At 50.8% G+C, this 11,153-nt stretch overlaps 1 protein-coding gene across 2 annotated transcripts in view; it reads left to right on the forward strand.

Annotated features, from left to right (window-relative positions):
- Positions 1 to 10,328, forward strand: part of BOD1L1 (biorientation of chromosomes in cell division 1 like 1) — a 42,090-nt gene extending 31,762 nt beyond the window's left edge. The window contains exons 14-26 of one of the 2 annotated variants that reach the window (XM_087828237.1): positions 138 to 148; positions 494 to 564; positions 1,381 to 1,453; positions 2,850 to 2,929; positions 4,427 to 4,511; positions 4,890 to 4,960; positions 5,927 to 6,002; positions 6,085 to 6,119; positions 7,099 to 7,144; positions 8,854 to 8,903; positions 8,987 to 9,062; positions 9,529 to 9,673; positions 10,211 to 10,328. In XM_087828237.1, coding sequence (XP_087684363.1) covers positions 138 to 148; positions 494 to 564; positions 1,381 to 1,453; positions 2,850 to 2,929; positions 4,427 to 4,511; positions 4,890 to 4,960; positions 5,927 to 6,002; positions 6,085 to 6,119; positions 7,099 to 7,144; positions 8,854 to 8,903; positions 8,987 to 9,062; positions 9,529 to 9,673; positions 10,211 to 10,328 — 937 coding nt within the window. Of the gene's footprint in view, positions 1 to 137; positions 149 to 493; positions 565 to 1,380; positions 1,550 to 2,849; positions 2,930 to 4,426; positions 4,512 to 4,889; positions 4,961 to 5,926; positions 6,003 to 6,084; positions 6,120 to 7,098; positions 7,145 to 8,853; positions 8,904 to 8,986; positions 9,063 to 9,528; positions 9,674 to 10,210 lie in introns of those variants that run through there. The other variant, XM_087828236.1, reaches the window with a different exon arrangement.
- Positions 10,329 to 11,153: the final 825 nt, after the last annotated feature.

Consider the following 11,153-nt stretch of genomic DNA (forward strand, 5'->3'; position numbering starts at 1 on the left):
TTGATGGCATTACTTCTAGATGAAGCAGAGTTACACTATGGCCTAACCGTCAGTAAGGTCTCCCACCTTCCTGCTGAGCTTCAGGTCACCATGGAGACCCTTAACTACAGAGTGATTTAGGGGCCCCGCCATTACAGCAACGAGGCAGGTGGCTCTCATTTCTGTGGTGGTTCTGGTAGTGGGGCAGAACATGGATCGTGGAAAGTAATGGGTCGGAACTTTATAATTCACAGAGGCAGCCAGACCATTTAGCAGCATAGTCCTGCTCTCCTTGGGCACTTCCGCATGTAAAGTCAGGGGTCCTCCCCCACCCCGAGTCCCCTTTACTAGAAATGGAAGCTGTGGGCCTTTCCTGACAGTGTTGTGAGGGTCCCGTCACAGTTGTCTGTAGTCTTCCCTCTTTCCTTCCCCTGCCACACACACCCCTACAACAGGTATTGGAATGAGTAAATACTTAAGGTTTATTTATTTTCTTTTTGTATTTATTACTCAGAGCTCTCCAGCGGTAGAGAAGACAACACAGAAGCCGCAAGAGGTCCCAGTGTTGAAGCAGATCCCAAAGAGGTGGGTTTCCTAAGAAACGCAAGGATTTCGTGTTTTATATGTAGTGCTCTCACCTGTGCACAAGGCTTCACCTCTTTGCACATATTAAACATAAAATGAGTGTTGAGAGTTCTCCCTATCACTCTAATCTGTGTCTGCTCAGGTGATGTTCAGATAATTGACAGATCCTGGGGTGATTTGGGGGTATCCCTGGCGTGCACTCGGGAATCTTTTCTCATGTACTGTATCTCACCAACCCTTCAGTGGGCCACCGAGAGAGGAGAGAAACACGACCAGTTAGTTCATGACGTGCTGTCAGTCATAAGGCACAGCTTGACATCAGAGATGGTAACATTGGAAGTACTTTTTTTTTTACCGATTTCAGGAAGGGGGGGAGCGTGAGGTAGAAACATGAATGATGAGAGTCATTCATCAGGTGCCTCCTGCACGCCCCCTGCTGGGGATCAAGCCCACAACCCCGGGGCCGGTGCCTGACCTGGAATCGAACCTCGATCTCCTGGATCATTTTGGATCAAAGGTTGATGCCCAACCGCTGAGCCTCACCAGCCGGGCTGGAAGTACTTTTTAAATGTGTTCTAGAACTGTTGAAATTTATTATGTAACCAGAAGTAGATTTGAATATTTTGTATGGATTTACATTCGAATGAAAAAGAAAAGACTCGGCTTTAGTCTAATCCAAATCTAGGTTCCAAAAGTGTTATTCTAGACTTTTAAAACTCATGCAGAAATGTATTCCGAAGGTTGGAAGCTAACATGCCCCATTTCAGTGGGCAGGACGCATGTTCGGAGCTTTAACAGGGTCGTTCTCACTTCCAGGTGGAGGAGAAAGAGCGGCACGCGCCCCAGAGGAGAAGGAAGAAGCACTGCCCCTCCTCTGGCGACGAGCTGGGTACTGAGAACGTACATCTGCTTCTCTCCGGCGTCTGTGGAAATCATGTCATTCTCGCACGCAGAATAGTGGGCCCGTAGCAGGAAATTCTAGAGGGTAGTACAGTCCACCCTTGGTCAGCACGAGGGTTCAGGGCCCTGACCGCCTGCAGTTGAAAATCCGAGTGTAGCTTGGGTCAGCCCTCTGCACACACAGACCCCAACTGAGGACGGAAAACACGGCTGACCCTGAGGAACGTGGGTTTGAACCGCGGGTCCACGTACACAGATTTAAAATCAAGCCCGCGTTGTTCATGGGTGAACTGTAGTTGTTTGCTTCCTAGCTCTTGAGTTCAGCTTGTTTCCCAACTAGCTTGACCCCTGCAGGGTCTTTTCTGGACTTGTTCTAGACCCTAGATTATCTCCTGTGAAGATCCAAACCCTGGAACTCCACCGAGCCTAGGCTCCCTCTAACCTGGGCTTCAGCCAGGCACCACCAAGTCCCTTATTTCAGGTCATACACAAGTACCCACAGAGCTGGGGAGCATCGTAGTAAAGGCACCTCCCAGCCCTCCTGCACCCCATGCTGTTGACCTCGTGGTCTGGAATATGCCGTCCAGCAGGCCTTGCTGCAGTGATGGAAATGTCCTGTATTTGTTTTGTCTAGTGCAGTGGCCACTAGCTGTGTGTGACTGTGGAGTGCTTGAATGTGGTTGGTGTAAGTGAAAGACTGAATTTTTAATTGCGTCCCATTTTAGTTAATTTAAGTTTCAGCCGCACCATGTTGCTAGCAGCTGCCACACTGGACAGTGCAGAGACTTCTGAACTGTAATGCCCGACACAAAGTGCAAATTCAGTCAACACTTATTACGTGATATGCGAGAAAGGGGATGGTTAAGTGCTTCTCTTTTGGGGGGAGGAATGTAACTTTTGTAATTATTGTTCATACTATAGCTAGGTATTATCCATAATACTTTATACACATTCACAATAACTATGTGTTAGGTATTACCACCATTTAATAAATAAAGAAAATGAGATTCTGAGAGATTCCCAGCCAAGCCCATGGCCTTAGTCACTAAACTTTGCCTCTGAGGTAACTCGTTGAGGAAGGTAAAGTATCTCTGGGGACCCGGATGCCCTAAGCCTTTTCCATAGAACTGGTGGTGGTGGTGGGGGGGGGGGGTTGTGTCATTTGAGCACTTGTGGATTTTTATATTACTTATTTTTCTGGCTTTGCCAAGGTCAAGACCAGTATTCAGTGCTCAAATCACATGATGTTATACATACATTTAGAATAACTGTTTCATTGTATCACAAACCTAGAAAGGAGTCCCAAACTGCCCTGAAATCCACTGTGCATTTCACTTTCCGTTTAGCTTTTGTCCCTTTGTGATTCTGTCCACACTGATTTGCAGATGATAATTCAGATGCTCCGGATTCCAAAATAGAAATGGCACAGAGGCAACGTCCTGAGACTGAGCTGCAGGACGCAAAGGTACTGTCTCAACATAAGCTTTAAATTTTGGAAGTAACCTAACTACGTCACTGTGAATACTTATATATATTTTGCATTCTAGTATCCCTTTTACTTTATATATCTCTAATAATAATGTGTTATATATAAAATGTGTATACTTTTAAGGCTCAAAAAAATAAATGTTGCACTTTACATTTTAATTTTTTTAAATTTATTGCAGTGACTGGTTAATAAGACTGTATAGGTTTCAGGTGTAGATTTCTATATGATTTTATCCTGTGTGATTGCATTTTATCATAGTTTTAGAGACAGTCCTTGCTTAGGTTTTGTGTGGTCATAGTGTTGGCTTCTATAGGTTCCCAGGTGCTTTCTTCCCAAGTGTAAAATGCCTTGTTACGGACACACCTGCACCAATTCAGAGAAACACAGGGACCATATTAATTTAAAATTTCAATATTCTTCTCCTTTCTACTTTATCTCCTGCCCCTAAAATATATGCCATGCAGGCATGGGCCTTACCCACTGCCTTTTTTCCCTATGGTTCATTTCCGTCTTATGACCCAGGAAGTGGCTTACAAGTTTTCATTTCTGCCCCACCTTCTCTTGTTCTGGGCCCAGCTTTCCCTGTTTGCTAGTAGATCCCTCTTCTTGGGCGAGGTTCCATTTCTGAGACTCAGCACTTCTCAGTGTCTGTTCCAAGCTAGCTCCCATCTCTTCATTCTCTCCCTTTCCCTAATTTTCCCCACCTTGTTCCAATAGTATTTAAGTCAGCTTAAAATATATATGCAGCTGAATTCCAGTCACTAAAACCAGTCCAAAGTCCCTTTTCCCTCAGTAACCGATGAACTAAATAAAAAGTAGTAAGAGAGTTTAAACAGCTAACGAGAGAGTCACATACCGTAATGAATTTCAGTGAGTTGTAGCCAAGGCAGCAGCAGCCTTTAAGGCCATCACTCCCCTGCCTGCCCAGACAGGACTCCTGAGACAACATTTTCCGTAAAAAAATCACATATGTGTAATATTTTCAATATTATAAAAAAGTACTTTAAGATTAAGCTTAACTTATGTAACATTTTGGTGTTTCATGCTCAAAACTTTTTTGCAACCAAAGTGGATAATTTAACCGTGGAGAGATCATTGCTGTCTGTCTGCCCTGCCGGGTACCCAGAAGTGTCCTCTGGCACCTTCCACTTATCCCTTCCCCTTGGGGAAGAAAAATGCTATTGCAAGTTTCTGTCTTCCTCTGGAGTTTCTTTCGGAAACAAAGTCCAGGGTGAGGGAGGAGTGATTCCCACTTGGCAGGGGAAAAAGATAGTGGCCTTGGTGCTTCAAAACTTCTATCTTCTTTATAGTTTCAGTAGCAGCAACAACAGTTACTTTTTTAAAACACTTTGCAACAAACTATTCTAAAAGACCTCTGGGAACTTGTTTTTGGAAATAAAAAGGAAAGCTTTGGGAGGATAAGTAGAGGTAGTTTGGAAAAGACACTTCTTGTCTTGTTCAACTTCTCTGCAGGAAGAGAGCCCTGGGGACTTGGAAGAATCGTCTAAATCCAGTCCCAGCACCAGCCGTGCTGCATCAGGGGCCATGGAAGACAGAGGTGAGAGCTGTGTCCGCCGAGACCGTCTAACCTGACGGCTGCCAGCGTCTCTGGCCGGGCTGCGCCGACCAGACCTGCGCTTGCTCCTTCCCTTCCCCTTGACGATCCGGCCACACGCCTGCTGGAAAGCGGCAGGGCGTGGCATCACTTCTGATCTGGATCCTGTTCTACCCAAAGCGTGCTGCTAACCAGTTAACCACAGGCTGGCTTCTTCACTCTGGTGGCCCGGGCCTGAGAGTGGAGCGTGCGTGCGTGCGTGTGTGTGTGCGTGTGTGTGCGTGCCTGCGCGTGCGGCGAGGACTGCGTGGGTTACCCAGGCGGTGTCGTGGTGGGGCTGACGTGGCCCCCAGCTGTGTCTGAGCTCTGCCCCTTCTGCAGATGAGTACAGCAGCGGGGAGGCTGCCGGCGAGAAGACGGAACCGAACGACGAGGACAGCAAGTCTCAGGAGGTGAGGCGTTTTCATTCTGTTCATTCAGATTTACTGAGGACTGAGAACAGTAAAATGCATAAAATGTGTTACCTCTGTTCTCTTCAGTACTTTCGAAGGAGTGGAAGGAGCTCTTTTTTTAAGTACAGTGGGGCACCGTTTTATACGGTGAATTTATCAGTGTCACTTTGATTAATTTCAGTTTCATCTTCGTTTCATCCCTACATTTGTCTGAGACCTGCTTCTGTCACCGCCAGAGAGGGTCAGCCCAGAGCTGTCCTCGTGGCCACATCAGGTCCCCGACCTGGCAGCTCAGCACCGCTCACCACGCAGCAGTTCAGGCCAGAGCACGGGGTGCTGCTGCACCCCAGATCTGGACAGGACAGAACGGGAGCCGCAGCAGGTGTGCAAGAGGCCTGCCTGAGGTCCCGTGTGGGACCCAGGTCCACGAGGCCAAGCGGGGACTGCTGGGAGGCTGCTCGCCCCCGGCGCATTCAGGTTTGCAGAGAGCCCAGTGGGCCGTAGAGTCGCTGTGGCCTGGGCCAGGCCCACAGGTCAAGGGGACAGCCCGTACCCCATCCAGCCTCCTAGAAAATCATCACCGAGTTCGCCAGTATGTGCAGTAGCTCTTCATGTTTCTCATTCCTCTGAATGAGAAGTTCAGTGGCCTCCTGTATTCTTTATAAGGAGCAGCATGTGGTCGCAGGTGGCTGGACTGAGCACAAAGTTAGGCAGGCACACGGATTCGTTTCTGAACTGAAAGCTGGCACCCAGCGCCTGCTGGCTCTGCCTCATCTCAGACTCCTTACAACTGGGCTCACACTGGTTGTCAGTGTTTGAGGTGAGGGGACGCACTGAGCCCAAGGCCACATTGTTTTTAAGTGACAGAGCTGGGACCTCTTAGGAAGGAACTCTAAATCTTATTTTGAGGAAATGAGATAGGATTTGTGTAACACAGTATAAAATTATTTCCTTTTCTTTCCTCAGGAAGACCAGCCAGTAATTATTAAAAGGAAGAGAGGAAGACCTCGTAAGCACCCTGTGGAAACAGCGTCAAAAACAAGTGGGTATTTGGTGTGTTTTTAGTTCACACAAGAAATTTTCAAACTGATTTTCTAAGTAAGATTTATTTTTGCATTTTTTAGAAGAAGACTGCAAAGCAGAAACCAGCATTGTCTCTGTAAGTAATTAGACTTACATGTCATGTACTTGCTCTTGACCTAGAAAGGGTATACTCCAGGATCTGATATTTTCAACAACTTTTTAAAGTATTTGAAAAGCTTAAAAAGACTTTCTTAAAAAAACCCACAAAAACAAACATTGAATAATCATTCGAATGCTGCCTGATTCCTAGTATTTCCCCATAAGCATCATTAGGTCTTCAGTCTGCTTCCTTCCTCACATGGGAGTTTGGTTACATAAAAATTTGGGGGGACTAACTCTGTGTGGTCACCCTTAATTAAAATACAGAAATTCACTTTATTATGGTTTTAGATAGGGGCTCCTTTATAGAAGCTGCTAATGTGTCTCTCACCAGGATACTGCTTCCTACGGCATTTCTTTAGTAATAAATTGTATCCTGATTTCAGTGCAGGGATATCCTCAGTGACACTTGGATCTGTTTAAACATTCTGTATCTGTGACCCTGACCTATATGCCCAGCCAGATCATTGTACAAAGATGCCACCGCGTGAGTTTCAGTGACAGCGTCGTTAGAAGGACAGACCTGTCCCGTGATCTAACAGAAGCCAGTGGGGTCCAGACCCCGGCTCTGCGCTTTGCTCCCAGCCCTACGACACTGGGCCAGTCCCGTTACCCTTCAGACTCCACTACCTTGGATGTCATGGAATTATTTTAGGACAGCACAGCCAAAGAGGCTCACAGGGATGCACCCTCCCAGCCTGTGAGCTGGTGGCCGGGGCTGGGGACTGTTAACAGTGGGCTGTGCGGCGTGTCCTCCAGAGCCGGGGGCAGGGTGGCCGGGAGGAGGCTGCGGCAGCCCCGTGGAAGCACGGTGTCCGTGTTCTCTTGGTGGCCTTCATCCCCAGCAGAAAACAGGGCCCACGTGTTCCGCCTACACAGTAATGGAGGTCCTGAGCCTTCTCGCTAAGTGATGATGACAAGCTGCTGACTTCCCTGTTCTCTTCTTTTCAATTCAGGTAGAACAGTCTCCCCCTGGCGGCAAACTGAAAGCAGTGCCAGCAGGTGTGTACTCCCTACAGCCCTGTGGGATGTGGGGAGGGCGCGAGATGAGGGTGCTGCTGGCCTGGCGTTTAGTCTCACTGCTGCTCACCCAGGAGGGCGGCCCCCTTGGTAAAGCAGCTGCCCTTGTGGCCGTGAGAGACCCCGCCTACGGCTTTTCCTGTGATCCGAGCCATTCTTGGTTTTAGACGTCTGGGAAGCCTGCAGGGAGGAGGTGAAGGCAGGAAAAAGCAGATTAGGGGAGGCACCTTGCCACGTGCAACCCTGATTTCCTGGACCCGTGTCATGGAACTGGGCACTCAGCTCAAGAGCCTGTTGTTCACAGAGGAAGAATTTTGAAAGCAGCCTTTGCAGTTTCAGAGCCAGGATGCAGGAGATAAAGATGTTTCAAGTGTTTGTGCTCTCATCCCAAGTGTTGATCCTGATGAGCTGCGGGTGGTGGGATGAAGGGAACATTCCATGTTGTTTGTTACTGTTGCCCACAATTTTCAGAATTGTTTACACTGTGTATATGTTCATCTCATGGTTTAATAATTTTTACTTAAGAGCAAAAAGCGCTGTTAGTGGGTTTGAAGGGTTGGCACGGAAAAAGGTGAGTATGGTAGCTGTTCTGGGTCCGAAAAGTAGCGTGGTCAGGGCGGGGGGCGTGTGTGGATCACCAAGGTCAAGCAGATACAGAGTGTGACAGGTTCTCCACGGGTAGCATGTGTGGTCTGTCGTCATGTTTGTTTTTCTTATCGCTTGGAAGATTAAGGTTTGTTTGTTTTAAAATGGAGATTCTGCTTATGTTTGGCTTTTAACCAAATTTTATTCACAGTATTATAATATTTTTAAATCCACATAAGAGTTTTTATCATTTGAATGCCCTTTAAGGACTCCAGTTTAAGCTGTGATTGTGTTTGAGGTGGTTGTTACACAGTAGTTTTCTGAACCTGGGTAATGATGACCAGTTTAAGGCAGATTCTTCTTTGTTGGGCTTTTTCTTGATTCAGCTCTTCCATACATGTTCCTATATTACTGAACTGCAGAAAAGGGCGACTGCTACAGTCTCATCACGAATAAGTGTCTGGGTTGTTGAGTGTCTTACAAGGATCCCCTAATTTAGCTATTTAAAGATGGTGATACCAAGACAGTCTCAGAAAATTCTAACACCTACAGAAAGCAAATACGTAAAGAATAGGCTTATACAACCCAACAGTCTTATAATGTCTTTTTTTTAGTTACCATAATGTAAGTATTTGGAGTCAAAGAATTCCAGCAACCACCCAACTTCTCAGTTATGTGACTCTGAACAAATTGCTTAAATCAAGTTACTGGAGCCTTGTTTTTCCCAGCTGTGAAATGGGGTTGTAATATTTACGGAGCGGCATTGGGGTTTCAGGGGAGCCTGCAGCCCTGACCACAGTTCCTGGTGCCTCTTGGATCCCTCAGTGTCCCCTTTCTGGGTTCAGAGCATCTGGGCTGAGAGGGACCAGGGGGTGCTCTCACCTGATCCTACAGAGGAAGACGCCGAGCCGGAACTGAGGCCCTCTGCCCGGTCACGGAGCTTATCGCTGACATCTCCGGTCCTGGCGCGCGTTCCCCGCGCAGCTGTCCCGCTCGGCCTCGCCGTGCGTGCGGGTGTCAGCCGGCCCTGCGCATCCGTGGGCCGCGCGCCGGGCCGCTGCGTTTGCTCACGCCGAGTATTGACGCGGGGCTTTCCCTTTCCTTAGATGAGCCGAGCAGAGAAGCAGGTGCCCTGCAGGAAAGAAGCGGGAGCAACGTAAGTGTGGATTTCCCTACGGCGCGTGTCCTTTAAAAGTAACCTGGGCACGGGGCGCCTTCACCCTGAGTCTGTGCCCCTAGGGCGACGAGGAGAAGGCGGCCGGCGCGCGGCGGCGAGGACGGCGGCCCAAGCGCTCGCTCACGGCGGACGACGCGGGTACGGCGGGTGCCCGGCACGGCCCCCACACCCTCCCCACGGGCCCCCCACGGCCCCTCCCCACGGGGCCCCCCACGGCCCCTCCCCACGGGGCCCCCCACGGCCGCCGGCCTGAGCGCTCGCCTCTGGGTGCGAGGCTGGGCGGCTGGGGCTGACACGCGAAAGGGCTCAATCCCGTGTCAGTGGGGCGCCCGGGCCTCCCGAGCGCGTGGGGAGGGGGCGCGTGGACGGCCCTAATCCCTTGTCAGTGGGGCTCGTGGACGGCCCTAATCCCGTGTCAGCGGGGCGCCCGGGCCTCCCGAGCGCGTGGGGGCGCGGGCGCTGGCCCTGAGCCGCTGGAGGAAACCCCCCGTGGGGGGGGGCTCGTGAACTGCTGCGGCCTGCGAGGGCCGAACGGGCGGCCCGGGGCATGGCAGCCTCGCTCCGCGCCTCTGGCCCGGCGTCCAGGTGACTGTCCTGTCTGCAGACTCCTCGGAGCCCGAGAGGAGGCGCCGGCGGTCGGCGTCGGAAGCGGCGGAGGAGCGCAGGGAGGCGGCGTCCGAGGAGGACTCGGAGGAGGAGGAGCCCGCGGGCGCCACCACGCGCGCCGCCAGCAGGTCGGAGGCGCAGAGGTAACGCGGCCGTCGCGGCCCCTCGCCTCCCTCGGGAGAGCGCGCTCGGCCCGCGGCTGGGCTCCTAGAGAACCTGTTTCCATAGGACACCGCCTTTGAGGTCACGGCCCTTGCCAGGTTCCGATGCCGGTGGGGGGGGCCGTTCAGCTCCTTTACGCATTTGTGGGACCTGAGCAGGTGCCTCTGGTGTGTGGGTCACCAGGGGTGGAAGCCGATCCTGGCGTCTCAGCCCCCGCAGGCAGCGGGCTCCCCTCCAGCGAGCCAGAGGGGCCTCCGCGGGGGGGGGGGGGGGGGGGGTCACGTGGACGTGCCGCGTGTGACCGTTGCTGACTCACGCAGCCGGGGTGCCACGCTTCCCGAACCCCAGCCTAGCCCGCAGCCTCTGGGACGTGAGACCAGGGTCAAGCGAGTGCGCAGTACCCTCTCAGGTCACCGTGTACGCTGCCCCGGCTCTCCGTGCACAAGCTCAGGAACCTTTCGTTTTTTAAAGCTCTCCCAGCTCATCTCTCACCACCGCCTGACTTTTGTCCGCTGCAGGTCGAAGGCACAGCTGTCCCCTTCCACCAAGCGCAAGAGGGAGGCCAGCCCGCCCGGGGCGCGCACGCGAGGCCAGCAGAGAGTGGAGGAGGCCCCGCCGAAGAAGGCGAAGCGGTGATCGCCGCCCCGCGCGTCCCGCGGCTCGGTGGGGAGGGGGGAAGACACGCGAGCTCGGCCTCAGGCTGTTTTTAACCAGGGGAAGGACATGCATGTGCTCTGAGTTCCCAGGTGCAGGCTTTTTCTCCTTATGTTTAAACAGCCGTATAAACTCCTGTTCATAGAAGATATTATGTACATTTATTTCAGGCAAAGGAAAGTAAGTTTACTTTGTATCTGAACTCAAAACAAAGTAGCTGTATATTTTGACCTTGGACATTGGGATTTCCCGATGGGCACCTCATGAACGCACACCCTTCCCCCCTAGACCCCAGCCGCCGGCTGGGCCTCTGTACAGTATAAACATGTAAAAATAGGTTGTATTTTACTCTGTGTATGATGCTAATCAATGGACACTTTATTTATTTTACAGAGAAAGCTTATCTGTGAACTTTACTATATATCTGTTTATTTTATTTTATTTTTTTAATTAAAAAGAGGGTTTTAAGTGCTATGCAGTCGTTAGTAGAAGTGTCTTCAGACCTCCTGCCCTGGAACTCTCCCTGTGACCCGGCAGGAGCCACGGAACCTTCTCGCATGGACTCAAGTAAAGTAGTTTAGCTCACGGTCCCCTTTGCTTTCTGTCCGCAGTTGTGACTGTTTTTTAAGAATGTTGACTTGTTTTAGATGATACTGGCATCTGTGTCTTTACCACCAGCCCCACTGGCTGAGAGGCTGTGGTCCAGGTAGAGGCAGGTCCTGTCACTGCAGCAGAAACCCCGCCCGCGTCCCCGCCTTCTGCTGTCCCAGGCTTAGCCCTGTCCTTCCACCTCACCTCCTCCTGAAG

This window comes from Miniopterus natalensis, chromosome 1, assembly GCF_054644295.1.
Source record: "Miniopterus natalensis isolate mMinNat1 chromosome 1, mMinNat1.hap1, whole genome shotgun sequence".
In the NCBI taxonomy this organism is placed as follows: domain Eukaryota; kingdom Metazoa; phylum Chordata; class Mammalia; order Chiroptera; family Miniopteridae; genus Miniopterus; species Miniopterus natalensis.